Source organism: Malus domestica, chromosome 06, assembly GCF_042453785.1.
Source record: "Malus domestica chromosome 06, GDT2T_hap1".
In the NCBI taxonomy this organism is placed as follows: domain Eukaryota; kingdom Viridiplantae; phylum Streptophyta; class Magnoliopsida; order Rosales; family Rosaceae; genus Malus; species Malus domestica.
The window spans coordinates 17,122,917-17,148,151 of record NC_091666.1 but is presented as its reverse complement, the minus strand read 5'-3'; the positions used below and the strand labels follow the sequence as shown (position 1 = coordinate 17,148,151).

General features: G+C 41.2%; 1 protein-coding gene across 2 annotated transcripts; it reads left to right on the top strand.

Annotated features, from left to right (window-relative positions):
- Positions 1-955: 955 nt before the first annotated feature.
- LOC103423166 (suppressor protein SRP40-like) lies at positions 956-16,582 on the top strand. 2 transcript variants are annotated; one of them, XM_029104590.2, is made up of 9 exons: positions 956-1,230; positions 10,965-11,116; positions 11,446-11,533; positions 11,892-12,597; positions 12,982-13,026; positions 14,099-14,196; positions 15,049-15,174; positions 15,572-15,661; positions 16,157-16,582. In XM_029104590.2, the coding sequence occupies exons 1-9, from the start codon at positions 1,174-1,176 to the stop codon at positions 16,271-16,273; spliced, it is 1,479 nt and encodes a 492-aa protein (XP_028960423.2). In that variant the 5' UTR covers positions 956-1,173; the 3' UTR covers positions 16,274-16,582. The 2 variants fall into 2 exon arrangements, with proteins under 2 accessions (XP_028960423.2, XP_028960422.2); XM_029104589.2 differs by having other exon boundaries at positions 1,020-1,230; positions 12,958-13,026.
- Positions 16,583-25,235: the final 8,653 nt, after the last annotated feature.

Here is a 25,235-nt window from a genome sequence, read left to right as displayed (position 1 = left end):
TGTTATTTTGTCAGTTCGATTGGGTAATGATAGATACCTTTTCCTGATCTGTTATTTACGGCGGTGGCGTATTGATGTTTTTGTTGCACATATCAAAGTACAATTTTACCCATGTATTAACAAATAGTTAATGGAAAAATCATTTTTGGACTAAATTTGTTAACAAAGTACACCATAAGGGTTTAAATCCGAGTTTTTTTAGCACATGAGTTATCTTCCGAATACCTTATGACCACATGGATCATTTATCCGATTTGGCCTAACTATTTTAGCGAGCTGTTTTGCTCTTTGACCTCCTGCATCGCTCTATGGAGAATAGAGTGACGACTACGATGAATAAGGAATTAGACAGGTCATTTTATGCGGAGGAAATCAAAACAGCTGTTTTCCAAATGAAACCTACCACGACTCCTAGACCGGACGGTATGACACCTTTCTTCCAACGCTTCTGGCATATTGTGGTCATGATGTCACCCTGGATGTTCAATCCTTTCTCTCATCTGGGAAATTGCTCAAGCAAATCAACGTTGAAATATATGATTTCTGGTCGAATAATGACTGATAAACGAATATGATGAACTGATACCCAAGATTTTCACAAAGAAGATCTAGATAGAATCATATTCCGAGAAAAAGATTCATTGGTGTTCTTGGAATAAATTGACACTCCTAAATTGGTCTGTAATCCAAGTTAGCAAATATGTGGAGCCTACATTTGTCCTGCTATCGCTTAACAATCAATTTAACAGATTGATTAATGAACATCTGATGCTGCAACTAAACATGACTTTATGTATAAGATTAAAATATTATAAAAATATTGTGGGAGATTGTAATTGTACTCAAACTGAAGAGGCAATCTGTAATTTAACTAAAGAAAAAAACTACAAAATGGACGGTAGCCAAGTGGTCTCTCAAATTCCAATTAATACAAAAACCCACGTGAAATAATACTGTAGTGGGAAGCCAATGCAACGGTCCAAATTAAAAGTTGGTTCCCCACCTGATCCAAAGGCTCTAATCACCTTTCCTTTTATTTTATTTTTTGTTTAATTGTAAAAAAAGGACTCTTCATTTTTTCCTCGTTTTGCTTGCAATGTTGCCAGTCTGAAGGAAAAAGCAGAGAAATTTTGAAGAACCCTATTCTGCTTTTGAACCCGGAAAGCCCGAATCATGATGACGAAAGGTCCGAAACGTTTTTCTGTATCGGACTCCAACTCTGACTCGCCTGTAAGTACCACTTTCCCTTTTAAAAATTTCACCTTTTTGTTGTTTTTATGCAATTTTTATTGATTTTTTTGGGGGGAGGGGGAACCCTAATTTCTAGCTTTTGTTTTTGGGATTGAAGTGTATTGGAGGCCCTGCGGATTTTTTTTAATTGTTTTGTGTGAATAAATCCCAAAGGTTTTGAATTTCAAGCTGATTAGGGGGGAATTAGCTATAGAGGTTGCAACTTTGCATTATATTATGAAGGAGTACATAATCTAAAAGGGTTATTGGGTTTTTATTAGTTTTACAGATTGGAATTGTGGGATTATTTGTTAAAAAAAAATCAACTTTTGTCAATTTGTGGGCTGACCAAGGATTTTGGGGGTACGCGAAGTAATAAAGTAGGAATAATAACGTAAAACTGAGCAAAGGGTGTGGAAGATATGCAGACTTTAAAAAGGAAATTAGGCGGCCGTTCTCTTCTTAAGGAGAAGGGTAGATGGCGAAGTTATGGTAGAAGTAAGAAGGAGCAGGTTTTATTGATGTCAAGGAAGATGTTAGGCTTATTAGCTTTGACTTGGAGTAATATTAAAGTTCCCCTTTCGATAGTGAAGGTGTATGTCTGTATTTATCGGAAGCGGATAAATTAGGCTTTCTGTTGGTAATTTATTTCTTTTGGCGTCTGGTTTGTTGGTTCGTTGTCGGTTTGTATTTAGATACTCATTGTTGCATTTCTGTACTGAATCGTGGGCTTTGATTGAAATCTTAATATTCACTAAAAAAAAATGGAAGGAAAATCCACTTCCTAGGCAAGCATTTGTTTGATGGACATTTGTTATCCTCGGACCTCAGTTGCCTCTCAATGTAGGCTCAATGGCTGTCAAATATTACAAGGCAAACATTATGGGTGATTATGGGTAGAGGTGGGCACGGTATGAGACGGTTCGGTATGTAGGTGATACTGGAAATGTCCACTGGTATGGGATGGTTCGGTATGGGGGATTTGAGGAAATGGTACCGGACCATACTGAACCAATTAGTTTCTGCATGATCTGGTATCACTTCGGTACCATATTAAATAATTCTCAAATTTAAGAAGCATGGCATGAAAAGTGTAGAGGAGTTGAGCAAATGACACCGTCCAAACTCGGTGCACAAATCCAGAAGGTTGTTGCAGGCAGCCACCAAGAGGCAATTGTTAGTCCATTTAAGTTCATTGTCTTAGCTAATTGAAAACTCCGCCGTGTAAGTTTATCTTACATTGCCGGTCCCAAGCCCGGATAAAGGAGGAGGGGGAGGGCGTCAGGTAGTCGACAGCCGGCACTCCATGATTACGTCGAATCCTTATGAAAATGAATCCAGAACGAAATCGCGCTAAAGCTAGGGCGTCACCCGTAAGTGGCGCGCTGTGTGGCTCGAGCACAGTGATAAGTGAGCAAGGGTCGTTGTATCTCCATCGGCACCCGGATGCAATGTTAAATGAGTAAGGGGGCTATAGAAACTTTTTTTCGAACGACTCCACTCAAAGTTGTTTGGGAGCATATGCTCCTATCAACTTTACACGGGACACACAAAAGAAGTACTTTGATCCGATTAGACGGGGAAGGGTGAAGAAGCTAGGACAGAAGGGTCGAGTTCAAGAGAGAAAAATGCGTTTAGGAACGTGGAATATAGGAACCTTGACGGGAAAATCTATGGAAGTAGTAGAAGTTATGGTGAGGAGAAGGATAAATATTATGTGCCTACAAGAAACTAAGTGGGTTGGTCGTAAGGCAAAGGATCTAGAAAACTCAGGGTTTAAACTATGGTATTCGGGCACAAATAGAACGAGAAACGGTGTTGGCATCATCGTGGACAAGACCTTGACACAAGATGTTGTAGATATCAAGAGGGTAGGAGATAGAATCATGGCAATCAAGATTGTAATAGGACAAGAACTTATCAATGTGATTAGTGCGTACGCACCTCAAGTAGGGTTGGATACGAGTTCGAAGGAGAAATTTTGGGAAGACCTTGGAGACTTGGTGCAAGGAATTGCTCAGACGGAGAAGTTATTTATAGGAGGAGATTTAAATGGACACGTGGGCAGGGAGACAGGCAACTATGGAGGTTTTCATGGTGGCCATGGTTTTGGGGAGAGAAACGAGGATGGGGAAGCTATCTTGGATTTTGCAATGGCATATGATCTTTTCTTAGCCAACACCTTCTTTAAGAAGAGAGAAGAACATGTGATCACCTACAAGAGTGGGTCGTCAAAAACACAAATAGATTTTCTTCTAATGAGGAAAGGGGATCGTATAACTTGTAAGGATTGCAAAGTTATACCAGGAGAGAGCGTGGCTAATCAACATCGCTTGTTGGTGATGGATGTACATATCAAAAGAGTGAGAAAAAAGAACAAGACTTGGAAGTGCCCAAGGACTAGATGGTGGAATCTAAAAGAAGAAAAACAAGCCATTTTCAAAGAGAAAGTAATCACTCAGTGTGTGTGGGATAGAGAGGGGGAAGCTAACCAAATGTGGGATTCCATGGCTAGTTGTATCCGAAAAGTAGCAAAAGAGGTATTAGGAGAGTCCAAGGGCTTTGCCCCACACCAAAAGGAATCTTGGTGGTGGAATGAGGAGGTACAAACAAAGGTGAAGGCTAAGAAGGAATGTTGTAAAGCCTTATACAAGGATAAGACCGATGAAAATGGTGAAAGGTATAGAAAAGCGAAGCAAGAGGCGAAGAAAGCTGTGAGAGAAGCTAAGTTAGCGGCTTATGACGATATGTATAAGCGACTAGATACCAAAGAAGGAGAGTTGGATATCTATAAACTAGCTAGAGCAAGGGAAAAGAAGACAAGGGACCTAAACCAAGTGAGGTGCATCAAGGATGAGGATGGAAAGGTTCTTGCTACAGAGAACGCGGTTAAAGACAGATGGAAATGTTATTTTCATAATCTTTTCAATGAAGGACATGAAAGGAGTGCTTCTTTAGGGGAGTTGAGTAACTCAGAAGAGTGTAGAAACTACTCTTTTTATCGTAGAATCCGGAAGGAAGAAGTGGTTGTAGCTTTGAAGAAGATGAATCATAGAAAAGTAGTAGGCCCAGACGATATACCAATCGAAGTGTGGAAAGTTTTGGGAGAGACAGGTATAACATGGCTCACTGACCTTTTCAATAGGATTTTGAAAACGAAGAAGATGCCAAATGAGTGGCGAACGAGCACTTTGGTGCCTATCTACAAGAATAAGGGCGATGTACAAAATTGCATGAACTATAGGGGTATTAAGCTAATGAGTCATACAATAAAGCTCTGGGAGAGAGTCATTGAGCATAGATTGAGGCAAGAGACACGGGTTTCGGACAACCAATTCGGGTTCATGCCAGGGCGCTCAACCATGGAGGCAATCTATCTCTTATGAAGATTGATGGAAAGATATAGAGATGGGAAAAAGGATTTACACATGGTCTTTATAGATTTGGAAAAAGCGTATGATAGGGTCCCAAGAGACATTCTTTGGAGGATTTTAGAGAAGAAAGGAGTACGAGTAGCATATATCCAAGCTATACAGGATATGTATGAAGGAGCAAAGATTGCCGTAAGAACTCATGAAGGACAAACCGAAAGCTTTCCCATAACTGTAGGATTACATCAAGGCTCATCCTTAAGTCCTTACCTTTTTGCGTTGGTAATGGATGAGTTAACAGGACATATTCAAGATGATATTCCTTGGTGTATGCTTTTCGCAGACGATATAGTGTTGATAGATGAAACTCAGGAAGGGGTAAATGCAAAGCTTAACCTTTGGAGAGAAGTGTTGGAATCTAAAGGTCTTCGCCTAAGCCGATCAAAGACAGAATATATGGAGTGCAAGTTCAGTGCAAATGGAGGCCAAAACGAGTTAGGGGTGAGGATCGGAGATGAAGAAATACCAAAGAGCGACCGTTTTCGTTACTTAGGATCTATCTTGCAAAAGAACGGAGAATTAGATGGAGATCTCAACCATAGAATACAAGCTGGATGGATGAAGTGGAAGAGTGCATCCGGCGTGTTGTGTGACCGTCGTATGCCACTGAAGCTCAAGGGAAAATTTTATAGGATGGCAATAAGGCCGGCGATGCTGTATGACACAGAATGTTGGGCGGTGAAGCATCAACACGTACACAAAATGGGTGTAGCGGAGATGAGGATGCTTCGTTGGATGTGTGGGCACACGAGAAAGGATAAGATTAGGAATGAGGATATCCGGGATAAAGTAGGAGTAGCCGAAATTGAAGGAAAGATGAGAGAAAATTGGTTACGGTGGTTTGGACATGTGCAAAGAAGGCCTACTAACGCTCCGATTAGAAGATGCGACTATGGGACAGAGGTTCAGGGCCGAAGGGGTAGAGGAAGACCTAGGAAAACTTTGGAAGAGACCCTAAGAAAAGACTTAGAGTACTTGGATCTAACGGAGGACATAACACAGGACAGAACACAATGGCGTTCTAAGATTCATATAGCCGATCCCACTCAGTGACTTGGATTTTCCAAGTCTCCAACCGAGAAGTTTTCCTCACTCGGGAAATTAAGGGAACACTACCTCAACCTACATGCTCCACTCACAAAGCTTCAACATACAAGCTTCAACAAAAGAAAATTCAAAGAACCTAGCGAAGAAGGTTTTGGTGTATTTAACACAATACGTTGAAATGAAGGAAAGCTTATTTATTGATATCCCCGATAAGTTACAAATATGTACATATACTTGAGTCAAAATAAACAAACAAGAGGGAGCCTTCACAAAGGTTACTTAGGAGAAGTCTGAGCAGTCGGTAAAGCCTCAGAAAGAGAAGGCACCGGAGGGGGATCATTCGGAGCCTCAGTACTGGACAGAACCCTAGAAGGAGGAGGCATCAGAGGTTGATCATTTGGAGCTTCATTACGCGGTACAGCCCCAGAAGACGAAGGCAATAAATGCCTTTGGAACAAACCCACAAATCTCTGATGATCAACCCACAAATCTCTGATGATCAAGTAAAACCTGACCATCAGATTCCTTCATCTGGTCAAGTTTCCTCTTCATGTTTGTAGCATAGTCATGTGCGAGCCGGTGCAACTGTTTATTCTCATGCTTGAGCCCTCTAATCTCCTGTTTGAGACTCATCACTTCAGCCGCCAATGATTCAACTTGGCGGGTTCGAGCAAATAGGCGTTGGGCCATATTAGACATAGAACCTGCACACTAAACACTGAGAGCCAGAGAATCCTTAACAGCCAACTCATCAGATCGTTTGGAAAGTAGTCTGTTATCTTTGGGAGTGAGAAGGTTCCTGGCCACTACCGCAGCGGTCATATCATTCTTCATCACGGAATCCCCAACGGTAAGAGGACCAGTAGGGGAGACGAAGGATGGGCGCCATATGTTGTCTGGAGAAGGCGGGGCTGTCTCTTTAACAAGGTTCAAGTCAAAACGACGGTCGGAGGGGCCAGACATTTTCAAAGGTGTTGAAGAGAGAAGAGGTCGGACAAATCAAGATCTTAGAAGTGCAAGAATGGAGCTTCTACTGGTAGATATTCAAGTGTGCTTTGGAACTTAATGTCAGCCCCTATAAAAAAATCTGCACTCGACGAAGCTTCAGAAATCGAAGAGGCGCCTGCTCAGAAATCGAAGAGGCGTTTGCTTTCTCAAAAGCTAGGCTGCTCAGAGACCACGAGGGTCGATCTCAGAAATCGAAGAGGCGTTTGCTTTCTCAAAAGCTGGGCTGCTCAAAGACCACGAAGGCCGATCTCAGAAATCGAAGAGGCTTGCTTTCTCAAAAGCTGGGCTGCTCAGAGACCACGAGGGCCGATCTCAGAAATCGAAGAGGCACCTACTTTTCCAGCCTTGTCAGCACCTGTCACACGCACACTCAGCTTTGCGGAAATTATGGGCATTCTGTCGAAGATTTCTGGCGAAGTAGAAAGCACATGAATCGTACTGTTCAATCACCCACTTCCCACACGCAACAGTAGCTCATGGGTACCACAGATAACTTTGCCAAAGTTCTCTGACAAAGTTGAGACACGTGAAGCTTGCAGCTCCCACTACATCGCTCTGACCAAGAAGGGTAAAAGAATAGCAAAGAAACAACACTAACAAAGTTTAGACACATAAATTTTGAAGGTCTAGCTACCATATTATTACCCACAAGGGTAAAGGAACAGTACCACTGCTGGATAATTGGAAAGTCCCGGTGTGTCAACCTCTGTGCTTCGTGGCAAGGTAGACTAGCAAACATGCCCAACCTTTACTCACATTCGAGAAAACACTCCCAACAAGATTGCTTGTTCCAAAATCGAAGAGGCACCGCCCTCCGAATCTCGAGAGCCAGACTCCCAACATGATTACTTTCTCAAAAATCGAAGAGAGGGTAAAGGAACAGTACCACTGCTGGATAATTGGAAAGTCCCTGTGTGTCAACCTCTGTGCTTCGTGGCAAGGTAGACTAGCAAACATGCCCAACCTTTACTCACATTCGAGAAAACACTCCCAACAAGATTGCTTGCTCCAAAATCGAAGAGGCACCGCCCTCCGAATCTCGAGAGCCAGACTCCCAACATGATTACTTTCTCAAAAATCGAAGAGAGGGTAAAGGAACAGTACCACTGCTGGATAATTGGAAAGTCCCTGTGTGTCAACCTCTGTGCTTCGTGGCAAGGTAGACTAGCAAACATGCCCAACCTTTACTCACATTCGAGAAAACACTCCCAACAAGATTGCTTGCTCCAAAATCAATGAGGCACCGCCCTCCGAATCCCGAGAGCCAGACTCCCAACATGATTACTTTCTCAAAAATCGAAGAGACACCGCTCTCTGAATCTCGAGAGCCAGACCCCTAGCAGGATTGCTTTCTCAAAAATCGAAGAGGCATCGTTCTCCGAATCTCGAGAGCCAGATCCCCGACAGGATTGCTTGTTCGAAAACCGAAGAGGCACCACTTTCCCAACTTCAAGAGCTGGATCTCCTTGGATAAAGCTTGTCTGTAATCTTCACACGCAACATCAGCTTTCCAGATATCACATACCACTTTTTCAAAGTGCTCTGATAGAGTTAAAACATGTGAAGCTGGCAGCTCCCACTACCGTGCTATGACCAAGCAAGGTAAAGGAATAGCATTATTACTTGATGTTAGGGAGACTCCTATATATGTCGACCTCCATCCCCAACGGACAGGCAGACCTGCAAAAATGCTCAACCCTTCCTCTTATCTGAGAGGGCACTCCAAACGAAGCCTTTCGAAATATTCAGCTTTCTTTCCCCCCGATAATACCTCTGTAAACAAGCTATACTAGAGCAAGAATATCTCATATCATCAGGGTTAAAAGCAAGAGTATCCCATATCATGCTTTTTCCCTGTCTTTTCCTTTGGCCTTGTTCTTACTTGCAAGACAAGGAGAAAGAGAGCAATTAGTCAGCACTTGGAATCAAGCTTCCAGCCAGGAACTGACTGCCTGGAACCCCTTGCCCGATTACTTACCTGGCATTGCTCTCGAGTACTCATCTTCAACATTTTATGCTTCCAGGGAAGATACCGCATCTGCCTGAGGAACAGATAGGGCAAGTGAGAAGGATACAAGGAAGCATGTGGAGACAAGCGTAACAGCACACGTGCCGATACATCCACTACTCTGTCAAAAGCAAAAGTATCCCATATCAGCAGGGTCGAACGTACTCTAGATTTGATGGACTTGTTTTGACCCTCAAATTCTTCAGTCGGCCTTATACTCTGGAGGAAACCAGAAAACCCTCCAGCCCAGTTCAAGAATAAGCCTGTGGAAAGTTACTTCTTCAAAAGCAAAAGTATCCCATATCATCTCTTCTCATTTTTCTTCTCTTTATCCTTCATGCTGCCTGCAAGATAGGGAGAATGTGAACAATCAGCCGGAGCTCTGATTGCTTACCTTGTCTGTCACCTCTTTCAACAGATCCCCTAGCTCGGCGACTTGGGGGACTCCTACTACATGGTTTGTATCGCGCTTGACCGAGCCTGAAACTACAAGTAAGCTTCAAGTGAAATTGATACATTACCTTGTGCATCTCCACCAGTTACAGATACCACCCCTGGATGGAGGGAGAGTACTTCCAGAGAAGATGCCACATCTACCTATGAGACAGATAAGGCAAGTCAAGACGATACCACACTCCGGTACTTAGAAGTTTCGTGGTTACGAGATCATTCTCCCACAATATTTCCTAATGTCATTTGTACTAAATCATCCACTTGTACTCACTAAAGGAGAGCTTGAACCTATGTACTTGTGTAAACCCTTCACAATTAATGAGAACTCCTCTATTCTGTGGACGTAGCCAATCTGGGTGAACCACGTACATCTTGTGTTTGCTTTCCTATCTCTATCCATTTATATACTTATCCACACTAATGACCGGAGCAATCTAGCGAAGATCACAAAAAGTGACCGCTTTCGCTACCTAGGATCTATCTTGCAAGAGAACGGAGAATTAGATGGAGATCTCAACCATAGAATACAAGTTGGATGGATGAAGTGTAAGAGTGCATTCGGCGTGTTGTGTGACCGTCGTAGGCCACTGAAGCTCAAGGGAAAATTTTATAGGACGGCAATAAGGCCAGCGATGTTGTATGACACAGAATGTTGGGCGGTGAAGCATCAACACGTACACAAAATGGGTGTAGCAGAGATGAGGATGCTTCGTGGGATGTATGGGCACACGAGAAAGGATAAGATTGGGAATGAGGATATCCGAGGTAAAGTAGGAGTAGCCAAAATTGAAGGAAATATGAGAGAAAATCGGTTCCGGTGGTTTGGACATGTGCAAAGAAGGCCTACTGACGCTCCGGTTCGAAAATGTGACTACGGGACAGAGGTTCAGGGCCGAAGGGGTAGAGGAAGACCTAGGAAAACTTTGGAAGAGACCCTAAGAAAAGACTTGAGTACTTGGATCTAACGGAGGACATGACACAAAACCGAGCGCAATGGCGTTCTAGGATTCATATAGCCGACCCCACTTAGTGGGAAAAGGCTTTGTTGTTGTTGTTGTCGTCGTCTTAGCTAATTGAACTTAATTGCAAGCATATCCAGTTGCAAGGGTTTGGAATGATGTCCATTTTAAAGTACATCGGTAGCAATCATCTGGATGAAGTCATTTTTGGGATTATTTGGGAGGGGCTGTAGGTTAGCAGCTTCTGCATGGGGATTGAAGGAATGAACTTGCAATGATGTCCATTATAAAGTACATCGGTAGCAATCATCTGGTTTTTGGGATTATTTGGGAGAACTTGGCAGTAGGTTAGCAGCTTCTACATGGGGTTCGAAGTAATGAACTTGCCAAACAACCAATTAAAAGGGGACGGGACACATCAATTTAATATATATATATATATATATATATATATATATATTATATTTAATTTCCATCGGTTCGGCACGGTATTAGGTGGTTCCCAAATATGGATGCCGCATCCATCCTGATTATTGAGCTTCGGTTTGGTTTCAGAATGAAACAGAAGATTTTAATAATGAAAAGTATGGAACGGTTTTGGTTTTAATGTTTCAGAAGTTTTTAATGATGTAAAGTATGGAACGCCTCTAATTATGGGTCTTATGCAAGACATCAAAGGGGTTATTGGTGGTTTTAAATTTCTACATTTAAGTTTTTCAAGGGAATACTGTTTCTTATATTGGTGGGGTGTGGAGTCTGGGGGCTAGAGATTTTGGAATGTCAGTTGCTGTGTTGATTTTTTTATATTTTCTCTTTCACCATATGCAGTTCCGGAACAAAAGGATTATGGCGGGATCCTCGTTTGACTCCAATAGGGCAGAGCCTTCCCAAGAGAAGTCAACAGATACACCTCCTTTGGACGCACAGCGGGCTGCATCATCTCGGCAGCATGTGAGAGCTCTGAACACCCAATTTGCAAGGTCCATCTTGTTTCTCTTGCAACAACTATATATGCTTTCATCATGTTGTATGTGGCTATGCCAAAGTTTCTTATCAGGTTTCCAACTAAATTGGTTTCTTTTTATAGACACTATTCTTCTTTATTAAATATTACGTACGCATTTCATTATCTCAGTATGACTTGATATGATTTATATAATATTGAAGTTTCTACATTATTTAAATTTCCTATTTGTTCTCAAAATTATTCCTGCTACTCAGAATCATGGCCCTCAGTTGTCTTATGTTTATTGGAATTTGGACCCTTTAGAATTGATAATGTTTTCTCTATGAATATGTTTTTGTACAGTTGGGTACAAACACAACTAAAGACTCATCCTGATGAACTTTGGGAAGATGGTGTCCGTGATTATCTAGCTCATGCTTCAAACATTATGGTAATTCTCTTCAACTTTATATCTGTTTGAAAGGATATGTATCCAGTCTGGGTAATTCTATATTCTTAGCAATTAGATGAGACGTTGAATAAAATTCTTTCATAGAAGCCATTTGGATTAGTTCATTCAATAATTGCTTGTTCAAGACCTCTATATCCTTCCTAATTATTTCCATTTGGCATGGTAGGGTGGGGATGACAAAAGTTTTCACCCGCATACTCTTTCTTCCTTCGCATTATTAGTTTCTCTATCTCCCCCATCCCCACCCTCTCTCCTTTCTCTTTTTCTCTTTAAATCGTTTCTACCATATAGTAAATGTTTATTAAATTTAGTTTCTGTATTCACGCTCTCATTTCAGGAGAAATTCAGTGATGTTGTTAACTGGCTTAAAGTAAAAGCTGCAAAAGGAGAAAATTTGGCAGCAGCAGGATCTTGTATTACTGCTGAAAAGAAAATGGTTCCCGAGTCTGCGAATAGTGATACAAAATTTAATCAGACAAAACCCTTTTTTTCACCAATTGGTACAACTGTTAGTTTTGCAACTTCATGGAGTTCTGGAGTATTCTCCAACAGCCAAAGCTCTGCAGGTGCCTTCTCCAACAACCACAGCTCCACAGGAGTAACACCTACAATCCAAAGTTCTGCAGGAGAATTTTCTAACAGTCAAAGCTCTTCAGAAATATTTGGCAGCCAGAGCTCGTCAGTCTTATTGACTAGTCAGAGCTCCGGACTATTTCCCAATACTCAAAGTTCTGGAATGTTTTCCACAAGTCAGAGCACTGGATCAGATCAAAAGAAAACTGAAAGTTTCGGAATATTTGGCAATAGTCAAAGCTCGGCAATATTTTCGAATAATCAAAGCTCCGGAGTATTTTCTAGTAGTCAAAGTTCTGTGGCTTGCCTCAACACTCCCAGTTTTGAACTTTTCTCTAACAGTCAAAGCTCAGGGTTGTCTTCCAATACTCAGAGTTCTGCGGCGTTCTCCAGCACTCCCAGTTTTGGATTATTATCCAACAGTCAAAGCCCTGGGTTGCCCTTCAACAATCAGCCCCCTTCCATGTTTGGTAGGTATCATATTAACGACATGTTTCATTTATGGTATAAATGGTCTTGACTCTTGATGTGTTTCATAGTAGATCCGATTATAAATTCAGATTACACGGTAGAGCAAAAATGTTTCATTCCTAAAATGTTGAATTATTTCTATGGACAGAAAGAACATCGTACAAGTAATTAAGGGTATGCTGACCAGGAGAAAACACTGATATTGTACGGTGCTTTCCAGAGTATTTTATGATAAAGTTTGTAGATTCCTAAAATGTTCAGAATGTTTAATCTACTGTTGGAAATGGTTGCAAGTAGCTTGATATATTTTCACAATTAACTTATTACTTGCTTACTGCCTGTCATTGATTTATCGCTAGTTCTTTTTGGTAATTTTGTACCAGGATTTCAAAGTTCAGTTCCCCCAAAGCAAGATGAAGCAGATGATGGTGAGACAATAAGTTTTTGCTCTTTTACCTTTGCTACTCTTATTTTCTGTTAATTTCCCCCCTCAATTTACCTCTTCATGTATGTTTGATTCCATGCCATAATTTTATTTCATATGCTTTAAGCATCCGACTATAGTTATTGTCTTGATGAATGAGTTCTCATTTGTTATCTAGAAACATTTCTCTGAGTGAAGCTTGTAAGCTTCCGATGTTTGGTTTTAATTGGGTTTGTTAGAAGACTTTTTTATTGCTAAATACCACCTTTTGTTCCTTTTTATTAAGGGCTAGGCATTTGATTGAGTTGTTAATTTGTCAATTAATTTGAAACCTAAAGCCTATTGCTGCAACATAAATGGAACTAAGTATGTTTTCAATTGGTGCACCTGTGATGTCAAGCATGGAATCCCTTAAGTAAATGCCTGTATCCTACATGTTGAGTCCTCCAATACTAAAGTGTTTCGTAGACATCCAATTAAAAAAAAGTAGTCTGGAGATGAAGTTGACACATTCAGGACACCTCACTTGGGAAACCTGGGACAATTGATTTATCTTTTTGTTTTGTTTTTGTTTTAAAGACTACCAACAAATAAAGGCACTTCCTTGACTTGCAAAGTCAGGAGTTGACTAAATAATTTTATTTTTTTGTTGCAACTTGGGTAATCATATTCAAATGCTTCTGTTATGTTGGATTTTCCTGACCGTATGAAGAAACTTTCCTTGGTTTTCAGAATTTAAGGGAAAGAAGCTCATGCGCCTATGACTTCATGATCATTAAATTTGAATTTAGTGTTCCACTAGTGGGTCTATGTGGCAGGACGTGATTATATTTGTGCCTTTGTGTTAGGTTCATGGTCCAAGCTTGTTTTTTTTGAAAAGAACATGGTCCAAGCTTGTGGACATATAGGGTTTGCATTGTACTACATCCCGTTCACCATATTTATAGTTGTTAAAGTTTAATGGTGATGGTTACCTGTGCTGATAGTTGTAGAAATTATCTCGATATAGTTGTAGAAATTATCTCAATATGGTCTTTGATTCTTTTTAAGTACTGAATGTTCATGTTCTGGTCCAGAAAATGGATTGGAGCAACCTGGAAGCCCATCTGTGGAAAAGTCTGAAGAGAAGGGTGTTGTTGTAGTCCATGAAGTCAAGTGCAAACTTTATGTGAAGGTATGTGAGTATGAAACTTTGTAATCTTCTCTATTCATTAAGATAATATTCATAAATTGCATTCTGAATTTGTTCACACTACCAAAATTTGAAACCCTCTTTACTTTCATTGATTTCCAAATGTTGTATTTAATCTCTTTTTTCATTCAAAGTTTATAAAAATGCGTGCTGGTATCAGTCTATTGATACTTAATTACTTATATTGGATTTTCCACGTTTGAGTTATATGAAGATGTTGATGTAATAGATATATCCATATGTACAAAATAGAGGTTTTAAACAATACATATCAGTAGACTTAACATGCGCATTCATGCATTTTATTAACTCCTGTACTGCAGTTACTGATGCTAATATTTTATTGTGCGGTATTGTATTGATACGTTTCACAAAGCCAAAAAGAAGAATAAAAATAAATAAGGAGGGGCAGCCTCAGCTTTAGACATTTAGTCCGTATTTCATACATAAAAGGCTTGCCTAGGTCAACAACTATGGTGCTCTTATCGGGCGATCATGATGATTAATCAAGTTACATACCCACTGTAGAACATTTCATAAGTGCCATTTGGTACTGTTTTAGGAATTTTAGTTTGTTCTCATGTCAAGTTATTAAAATAATAATGCATGTTATCTGTTTGTCATGCTCAAATTAACTGCTGTATTTTTGGTCTGAGATACTTCCGTTTTTAGATAGGAAATTTCTGTGATGCAATTTTGTCTATTTTACATTTGCTGCCTTTGACGGATGTGTTTTGTTTAATGTTTTGGTAACCTGAGATTGCATGTGCCAAGCACCGTTTGTAACTTGCATATTCTGATTGACTTTTTCAACACCCTCTCCGTTTATTCCAGTCAAGTGATCCAGCAGATAAAGATGCATGGAAAGATAAAGGCACAGGGAAGCTATGTATTAAATGCAAAGAGGGTGTCAGCAAGGGTACAAAAGAATCAAAACCAACAATCATTGTTCGAAACGATGTATGTTTTCTTCTAGACACATTAACTTTAGGCTTTTTAGTTTGATTGTGTGCTTTTAAGAAGTGTGGTATGTTGGCAAAAGGGTGTAATTCTTAGATTTGCTTTTGTTTGAGAGAAGAAGAAAATCTTCATTTCTATTGCTTTATTCCCATTTCGTCCTTTTAAAGTTATAATATTTTTTAGTTTCTGTTGTCCCTTTTCGTTGTTTAAGTCAGGCCTGTTGTTTGATGAGTTGAAGTCATTGCATTTAGAAGTGTATGTTTTGAGCCGGTCCCTTTTCGTTGTTTGAGTCAGGCCTGTTGCTTCTTTTTAATGGCTTCCTGATGAGTTGAAGTCATTGCATTTAGAAGTGTACGTCTTCAGCTGAAGTTTAACTTATTATCTTTTCTGATGGTAGGTGGGAAGAGTGCAGCTTAATGCCTTGTTATATTCTGGCATTAAGACGAATGTACAGAAGAATTCCCTTGTTGCAATATTCCATACTGCGGTAAGAGAATGCTGATATTTGGATATCCAATTTGTAATTTTTGGTCGATTTAACTTTACGAAGGAAAAAAGAAGAAGCCAGGTTTATACAACTATCGATTAAATATCTGACCCTCAGAAAGGCTATTATAAGCTGTTTGGCTGCCAAAGAAAACTCCTGATTGTTTTTCTCTGGGATTCTGTGTTTGTTTCTTGATCCATTAATTAGTTTTGAACTTTTAATCCTCGTAGATCTTAGTGAAATACACATGCACGTATGTTCTGTGGGGAAATTTGATATAGTTTTCTGTGTCACTGGTTTTTTTTTTTTTTTTGGTGTGTAAAGTAAATCGTTAAGAACAAAACATATTGTCGGGTCTTCAAAGTTTCAAACAGTAGCGGGGCTTAATTGCCTTGTACATAGTTTCGGAAGATGCAAGGTACTCCATGAAGCATAAATGTTAACTTGTTATTCATATCATCCAATAATAAGTGCAATTTCTCTTGGATTTTGTAGGGCGAAGGTGGTGAAAGTGATAGTGTTGTGGCGCATACTTTCTTAATTAGGTTGAAAACAGAGGAAGATAGAAGCAAACTGGCCACAGCAATCCAAGAATATGCTCCTGCATCCTGAAAACGAGTTGCGGTACATTGAGCTACAACAATGTAATCGTGTACCACTAGAAAGAATTTAATTTTTTTCAAATTTTGCGAGGGCGGGTTTGTTAGCTGCCTCTTTTTTGAGGCTCCAAATCGAGCAGGGTTAGTTTTGATGAGACTCAATAAAGTTAGTGTGTTTAGGAAGCTACCAAATCTTGTACCACCATTTACCTATCGAAGTTGTAATTTAGCTCCTTTTATCCCATTTACCTGGCAATTGTTGGATCATGTATGCAGCAATTTTTCACCGGTTTTCATGGTTGATCGGTCCCCTTGTACTTCATTTTTTTTCCGGTTGCGATGTTCGCCTTTTACTTGTTATGCATTATGCACGTTACTGGTTTTTACTGTCGTTCTGCAAGTTCATAGCTTGCTAACTGGAGAGGAGATAGCGAGGGATTCTGATTTATGTTTATCAACTGGAGACAAATGCTTCTTGAAACTCTCATTGGATACCCACCGCAACCAGTGGCGGAACTAGGTTTTAACCACCACCACCAACATATCCAAAACAGGGTGGTTATCGAATGTCCGATACTGTTAATCGATGATAAGACAGTTTGGTTCTTCAGAGAACTGAGGAATAAAAAACATACAAAAAATTTCAGGAATATGCATCTTCTTTTGTGTTTTCTTGTTCAAATTAGGCGACAAACAAGGTGATATACAATTTTGGCACTCACTCTACCGTATAGTGTTTGTAGTCCAACGGTTAGGATAATTGTCTTCCAAGCAATAGACCCGCGTTCGACTCCCGGCAAACTCATTTTTATTTTGTCTGCTTTGTAAAATGTTGCTTTCTGCCACTTAGTTCTATAGTCTAGTAATATTCTTCTCCATTTGTAAGTGAGAGGTGTTGTTTTCCACCACTTAGTTCTAAATTTAAACCACATTAGTGAGGCTAAGCCCCTCATTCCCGTTAGTGTAGATAATATGATTTGTTAAAAAAAAAAATGTTGTTTTCCACAACTCGCACTTTGAATCTTGTTATTGTTATCTTTGGGGAGGAGTAAGTTCACTTAAGACGTCTTTCAACCTTATAAAAGAAAAAACATTAGACAACTAGCTAGTTGCTAACTGGATATAATCGAGCAATGACTTTAAGAATTCAGATTGGTCACAGCAATGACTTTAAGAATTCGGATTGTTCACAACGAGATTAAGCTGATCAAGCTTGCCAAGTCCAATTGTGTTGTTCCTCTTGCTGTGGATTCCAGCAGCCCTAGAAGACAAGTTTGTTCCACCTCTCCAGAATTCTTTACGCTCTACTTCTCCACCATCGACATCACGCTTATCAGATGAGCAATCTGTAAGCACGACTAGTTTCTCCACACTTGACTCTGCGTTTCCAGGAAGAAAGAACCCGGTTAAGGATTTTAAGCACAAATAAATAGCTTATTAGTCATTTAGCAACAATGTAACTAATTTGTAGTCAGCTTCGAATAAAAAAAGGAGCCAGGAAATAAGAAATGTATACCTCCATATGCTGTATATAATGTCGCCATGTTGGTTTTAAATCTTAACGATATATTTCTTTGCTCTACTGAAGAACTTGAACTAAACAACAACAACAACAACAAAGCCTTTTCCCATTAAGTGGGGTCGGCTATATGAATCCTAGAACGCCATTGCGCTCGGTTTTGTGTCATGTCCTCCGTTAGATCCAAGTACTCTAAGTCTTTTCTTAGGGTCTCTTCCAAAGTTTTCCCAGGTCTTCCTCTACCATTTCGGCCCTGAACCTCTGTCCCGTAGTCACATCTTCGAACCGGAGCGTCAGTAGGCCTTCTTTGCACATGTCCAAACCACCGTAACCGATTTTCTCTCATCTTTCCTTCAATTTCGGCTACTCCTACTTTACCTCGGATATCCTCATTCCTAATCTTATCCTTTCTCGTGTGCCCACACGTCCAACGAAGCATCCTCATCTCCGCTACACCTACGTGTTGATGCTTCACCGCCCAACATTCTGTGCCATACAGCATCGCCGGCCTTATTGCCGTCCTATAAAATTTTCCCTCGAGCTTCAGTGGCCTACGACGGTCACACAACACACCGGTTGCACTCTTCCACTTCATCCATCCAGCTTGTATTCTATGGTTGAGATCTCCATCAAATTCTCCGTTCTTTTGCAAGATAGATCATAGGTAGCGAAAACGGTCGCTCTTTGGTATTTCCTGATCTCCGATCCTCACCCTTAACTCATTTTGGCCTTCGTTTGCACTGAACTTGCACTCCATATATTCTGTCTTTGATTGGCTTAGGCGAAGACCTTTAGATTCCAACACTTCTCTCCAAAGGTTAAGCTTCGCATTTACCCCTTCTTGAGTTTCATCTATCAACACTATATCGTTTGCGAAAAGCATACACCAAGGAATATCATCTTAAATATGTCCTATTAACTCATCCATTACCAACGCAAAAAGGTGAGGACTTACAGATTGTTGATGCACAGAAGCAGTGAGGACTTTGGTACAACAGAAAGTATTAAGTTTGTGATCTTCGCTAGATTGCTCCGGTTGTTAGTGTGGATAAGTATGTAAATGGATAAAAACAGGAAAGCAAACACAAGATGTACGTGATTCACTCAGATAGGCTACGTCCACGGAGTAGAGGAGTTCTCATTAATTGTGAAGGGTTTACACAGTACATAGGTTCAAGCTCTCGTTTAGTGAGTACCAGTGAATGATTTAGTACAAATGACATTAGGAAATATTGTGGGAGAATGATCTCCTAATCACCAAACTTCTAAGTACCGAAGTGTGGTATCGTCTTCACTTGCCTTATCTGTCTCATAGGTAGATGTGGAATCTTCTCTGGAAGTACTCTTCCTCCATCCAGGGGTGGTATCTTTAACTGGTGGAGATGCACAAGGTAATGTATCAATTTCACTTGAAGCTTACTTGTAGTTTCAGGCTTGGTCAAGCGCAATACAAACCATGTAGTAGGAGTCCCCCAAGTCGCCGAGCTAGGGGATCTGCTGAAAGAGGTGACAGACAAGGTAAGCAATCAGAGCTCCAAGCAATCAGTCCCAGATCAGAAGTTTGATTTCGAGTTCTGTGATGTGAAAATTACTTGACACACAAATTAAACCCTCTTTTTGACAATTGTAGTATAGATGTAAGTAGGGTATCGTTCTAGGCCGGGGATTAGGAGGGATTGCTAATCTATTCTAAATTAATTTAAAAATATTAAACAAGACTCAAGGACACAAAACTAGGCTAAAAACTCTAATAACTCGAAACACACTTAGAATGACTCAAAATAATGAAAACAATCAAATTAGACACTAGGAACTGAAATGGACGGAAATTGAATTAAAAGACTAACAACAATGAAAACTAACTAAATAATATAATTTAATAATGGGGGGGTTTGGTTTTGACGAGAAGTAAATTAAACTTAAATAAATTACAGAATTGACAAAAGCATGAAATTAAGGTGAAAGGATAGGTGACGGACTAGCTAGAGGGTTCTTCTCCACACATGACACATATGCAACCTAAATTGATTTTCAGTTGTTCTTTCAATAAATTGTAAATCTCAACGCCCCAAATTAACCGTGAATTGCACTAATTAACCCTCAGTTTTTCCACAAGTTATTTGGTTGGATGATTGCATACGACAACCCAAAACATTCCCTACAAGTTCCCTACATGAATTGCATAATAGAGATACAAGCAAGAATCATTAAGTTCTATGAAAAACATAAGCATTGACGAGGCACTCGTTACTATGATTTGCATGAAACTTATGCCAAGAATTTACTTAACACGATTGTGGATAACAACCTTCACTACTTGTGAATATAAGTTCATAACGATTAGGTGAAATTCACTTATATTCTAGCATCAAATTAATGCATGTAAATTAAGTATGCATTCTTAATCGACATACAAAAATAAGTTATCAATCAAGCAGTTAAGCAAATTAAATCACAACTCAGAAATCACAACTGAAGGTAATCAATTCATATTACAAATATATTCATGGCTTTGAATTAACCTCTAGCCAAAATAAATTTAGTTACACATTATTTTCAAATTAAACCAAAAGTAAAACATGGGTTTGAGAAGATAAAACCAAGAAAAATGGAGTGAAACTTTGCTCTCTGTGTTGCTCCCGTCAGTTTCTCCTTGCCTTTTCTCACTCTAAGCCCTTTTGCCTCTGACCTCTCCTCTCTTTCAATGGTGGCGGCACAAGGTGGTTATGGTGGTTGAATGGTTGGTTATATGGAGGAATGGATGGGGAAGGTTTAGATATGTAAGGAGAGGCAAGGGAAGGCTTAGAGAATGGTTAATTTCTGGATGATTTGAATGAGGTTGCTGCCATGGTATTTATAGGAAAAGGATGGACTTGTTTAACACAAAATTCTAGTGGAATTGAGTAGGTGAGCAAGGCAAAGAGTGGGAATTGTTGGTGGGTTAGGTATTGAGTCATCCATTCACATGTCATGGTGAGTTAAGCATTGCATCATCCACTCACATGTCATGGTGATTTAAGCATTGCATCATCACTCAAATTTCTGGTGAAAGTGAATCAATGCCCACGGCATTGAAGAATTTCTTGGTTTTGAGTGAAGTTTTGGTCAATCATTCTAGAAATTTATCCCTTCTTGCAACTTGTATTTGTTTCACCAGATTTTTAGCATGTTCATAGCCTCTTTTGTCTTCAAATTCGTCCATCCTCATGCCTCCATGCTTGCACAATCCAATCTTGGCCCAAAAATGCTCTTGAATGTTCCAAATTGCTTCTTTTTGCATACTTTGACACTAAAACCTGAAATTGCACAAAAATAACTTTAAACACTATAATTATCATAGTTTAGCTAATTAAAAGCAAGAAAACAAGCTAACTAAGTCGTATAAATATGCTCCTATCATTCTGGCTGATTGTTCTCATTCTCCCTATCTTGCAGGCAGCATGAAGGATAAAGAGAAGAAAAGGAGAAGAGGTGATATGAGATACTTTTGCTTTTGAAGAAGTAACTTTCCACAGGCTTATTCTTGAACTGGGCTGGAGGGTTTTCTGGTTTCCTCCAGAGTATAAGGCCAATTGAAGAATTTGAGGGTCAAAACAAGTCCATCAAATCTAGAGTACGTTCGACCCTGCTGATATGGGATACTTTTGCTGTTGACAAAGTAATGGATGTATCGGCACGTGTTCTGTTACGCTTGTCTCCACATGCTTCCTTGTATCCTTCTCACTTGCCCAATCTGTTCCTCAGGCAGATGTGGTATCTTCTTTGGAAGCTGTTTGGGCCCAAAATAATAGTTTGGGCCGAGTGTAGAATCATTCTCGGCCCGGAAGGCCTTGCGACAAGAAGACCATGGATCGTTCAGCTTGTGGGCTTCCAAACCTAGGCCGGTTAGGTCAAAATGCAATGACAAGTCGAGTCCTGATACAATAGGGAGTCTCGGCAGGATTAACAACCTAGAAGCGGATAGGGCTCGAATAAGGACTAGGTTCACAATCCTAATGAAAATAGGACTGGTCGAGGTGATATTGATCCGGAGAGGGAAAACCTAGTCCGAATAGGATTCTATCTCAGATTCAGGGTCCAGTGCTATAAATAGCGGAAGCTGTGCATCAGAAAGAGCCCCACAAAATCAATACAAAATCGCCCTGCGCAAACTCTCACAACTTGAGATCTTTTTCTTTTCCTTTTTCGCTGACACATCTTCCGTTGGCATCAACAGCACTGTGGAAGCAACCGGTGATATCTTAAGTCGGCATAGATAGCTCTGTCACCGTAGGGTCGGTCGGTCTCGCAGTATCTTCCGTTGGCATCAACAGCACTGCGGCGAGAACGGTCGATTACCTATCCAAGTCTCGGTCGAGAAGGGTTTTCGAATCCTTGTTGGTCGAGGTCACCTCATTAGCCTTCTCGGCGAGGTGAGGTGTCACAGTTATTACATTCGGCACATTGCAAGCCGAATTCGGTTCGTGAACTTTGTAAGAAATAGCAGTGTCTTCAGGCTCGAGAACCCAAGAGGCCGAGACGTGTTCCTTTCTCGGCCGCAATCGCAAGACACAGAAGTCAGTAGCGCGACCCAACGCAGCATCATCAAATTTACTCCTTGGCCGAGCCTCGGCCGACGAGTTGGCACGCCCGCAATCACCGAAGGACGTAGTTAGCTTAGAATATACTTGGCCTGCGCGCCACGTAGGCTTTGTAATTTCTAGGGTCAACATTTTGGCACGCCCAGTGGGACCCAGTGCTAAAACTACGAAGTTCATGCCAATTGAAACGCGATCGGTAAAAAAGAAAACAGCTATGGGAAAATCAACAGCCGATTTACCGATTCAGAACGTAGGACAAAGTGTGCCACAGGCGCAGAATCCCCTTAGCGCCGGGACACCTGAGTCCACAAGTGCGACTCGCCGAGAGAGGGAAGTTAATCTCGGCGGTCAACACCGCAGTCTAGAAATCCCTAACAGGAACACCTGTGTTCTCAATGAAGGGATAGTGGAGGATTGCGACGAGGATGGCGGTGAAGGATCTGACCCACCAACAAGGTCGTTTCTTCGAAAGCGACTCGACGAGCAGTCTCGGTCAGTCGAGCAGACGTTTAGCCGAGGTATTGACAAGCTACATGACGTGATACTCAATTCCACTGAGCAGCAAACCAGATTGCTCGAAATGCTGGTTAGTAAATTCAGTGACGGCAGGCCTTTCGATCCTTTCCAGCACTTGCCACCAAGAAATAATCCGTTACCAATGGTACAGGCCGAGCCAATTCCTGCTCGGCCCAAACCAATTGACTTGGAAAAGGTCGGAGGGTCAAATAGTAGGTCGGACGGAATCGACCAGAGGGTCGAAGCAACACATGTTGATATGACCGAGGTTCAGCGGATGATCGACTCGGCCATGAAGAAAGGGCTGAAGTTTCCTAAGTTTATCCATCCGTACCCGGCCTACATAGAAACGTTCGGATATCCGAAAGGTTTCAAGATTCCAGATTTTAGCCTTTTTGCCGGTGAATCGTCCTTGTCTTCGTTGGAGCACGTGGCTCGTTTCACCGCGCAATGCGGCGATGTTCATATGATTTCCATAAATTACGGCTGTTCAACTTCTCGTTGACCGGCTCGGCATTTGCTTGGTATATCAATCTCCCTCCTAATTCCATCCAAAACTGGGAGGAGTTGGTCGAGAAATTCCACGAACAGTTTTATCGACCAGGGTTGGAGGTGTCGGTTTCTTCATTAGCAAGGATGGCTCAGGCATCAGATGAGTCCCCAATGGATTATCTTACCAGGTTCAAATCAGCCAGGAATTGGTGCCGAGTACCCTTGCCCGAAGTCGAGTTCGTCCGGCTTGCTTTGAACGGCCTCGACGTCGAATACAAAAAGAAATTCTTGGGGGCAAATGTTCGGGATATGTATGAATTAGCCCAACATGTCGAACAATATGATTATTTGCTCCGCGAGGAAAAGATTTCGAAAACTTCGTCTCGGGGGACGATTTACAAGAATCCTACTGTCAGTTATGCGTCAACCGAGGATGAATGCGTTAGTGTGGATGCGGCTGAGATAGTAATAGATAAGCCATACGTTTGCAAGGCCTTGACTCAAGTTGACTCCAGGGAAGTCAAAAGCCGCTCGGCCACTGAAGGAACATTGAAACCGTCAAAAGTGTATACTTTTGATATTACAAAGGCTGACGCAATTTTTGATCAACTGTTGTCAGCAAGGATTATCAAACTTCGGCCTGGTCATAACATTCCCAAGGCCGAAGAGCTTAAAGGAAAGGTGTATTGCAAATACCATAATTCAAGTAAACATACGACAAACAATTGTGTCGTATTTCGAGACAACGTCCAGAGCTGGATTGATAATGGAAAACTGAAATTTCCAGAGAAGAAGATGAGTATTGATGCTGATCCTTTCCCCACAGCAACCGTGAATATGGTCGATGCATACCTACCTAAGGACAAAGGAAAAGGGAAGGCCGAAGTTGTTGCGACGCAAGGCTTTCGGACTCAGAATTCTCGGCCACGTTTCATGGCCGATTTTCGTTCGAACAAACCACCTACAGCTTTAACAGGACCCGCTATTGTTAAACCTATGAGGGATTATAGCACCGATGAAGATAGTGGGACGGCGGTTTTTTGCAGTAAATGTAGAGCGAAGGTCGGCAGTGAGCCAGAGGAGAAACCATCTTCGCCTATCACAGAACGACCCACGGCCGCAATTCAGCAAAAAGCAGCCGGCGTCGGCCGACCTCAAGGGGTTTTTGATAGGCTCGGCCCAAAAGTGAAGATGGAAGAGACATCCTCAGTCAGGCGGCGCCTCGATTTTGGCGCTTCATTTTATGACGAGGACTATTATACACGTAATTCTAGTAGTTCGGAATCGTCGCGGAGTCAAAAAACCTTCAAACCTCCCGAGCCTAAAGATCAACGTTGGTACACATATCATTCTTCGAAATGCGTCTACACCGCGTTGTCCAAATCCCAGAAACGCCGGCACCAGAGGATAGATTGCATGGCCCGTCGGCAGGCAGCCCAAGAAACTTCGGTCCCTAAATGGCGGCCGAAGGACACAGTTGCTACTGGTGATGAACGACCATCTCCAGCTATTATGACAGAGTTGGGTCAGGGGAAACGGTTGGTCGACCGAGATATCGAGACCACGTTCGAAGAAGCCGATAAACGGATCAAACTTCTTCTTCGCCCAGGGGAGATGAAGGCACGCCTCGAGCATTTCAGGCAAGAGGCCGAGAGCAAATTAGCCCCGCCAGCTATACAAGAACCGTTGATTAAAATTCGACGGAATTTGCATCCACCATTCCTTGGGGAGGCTTTAGAATATATGCGCGAATTCCATAAGAAACATTCGGCCAACGATCTGTATGGTTTGCCGAAAGCATGCCAGGACACCATTGATCTAGTCCTGACTTGTCCGGACGCCGAGCGCATCATCCAGAAGACCTCTGA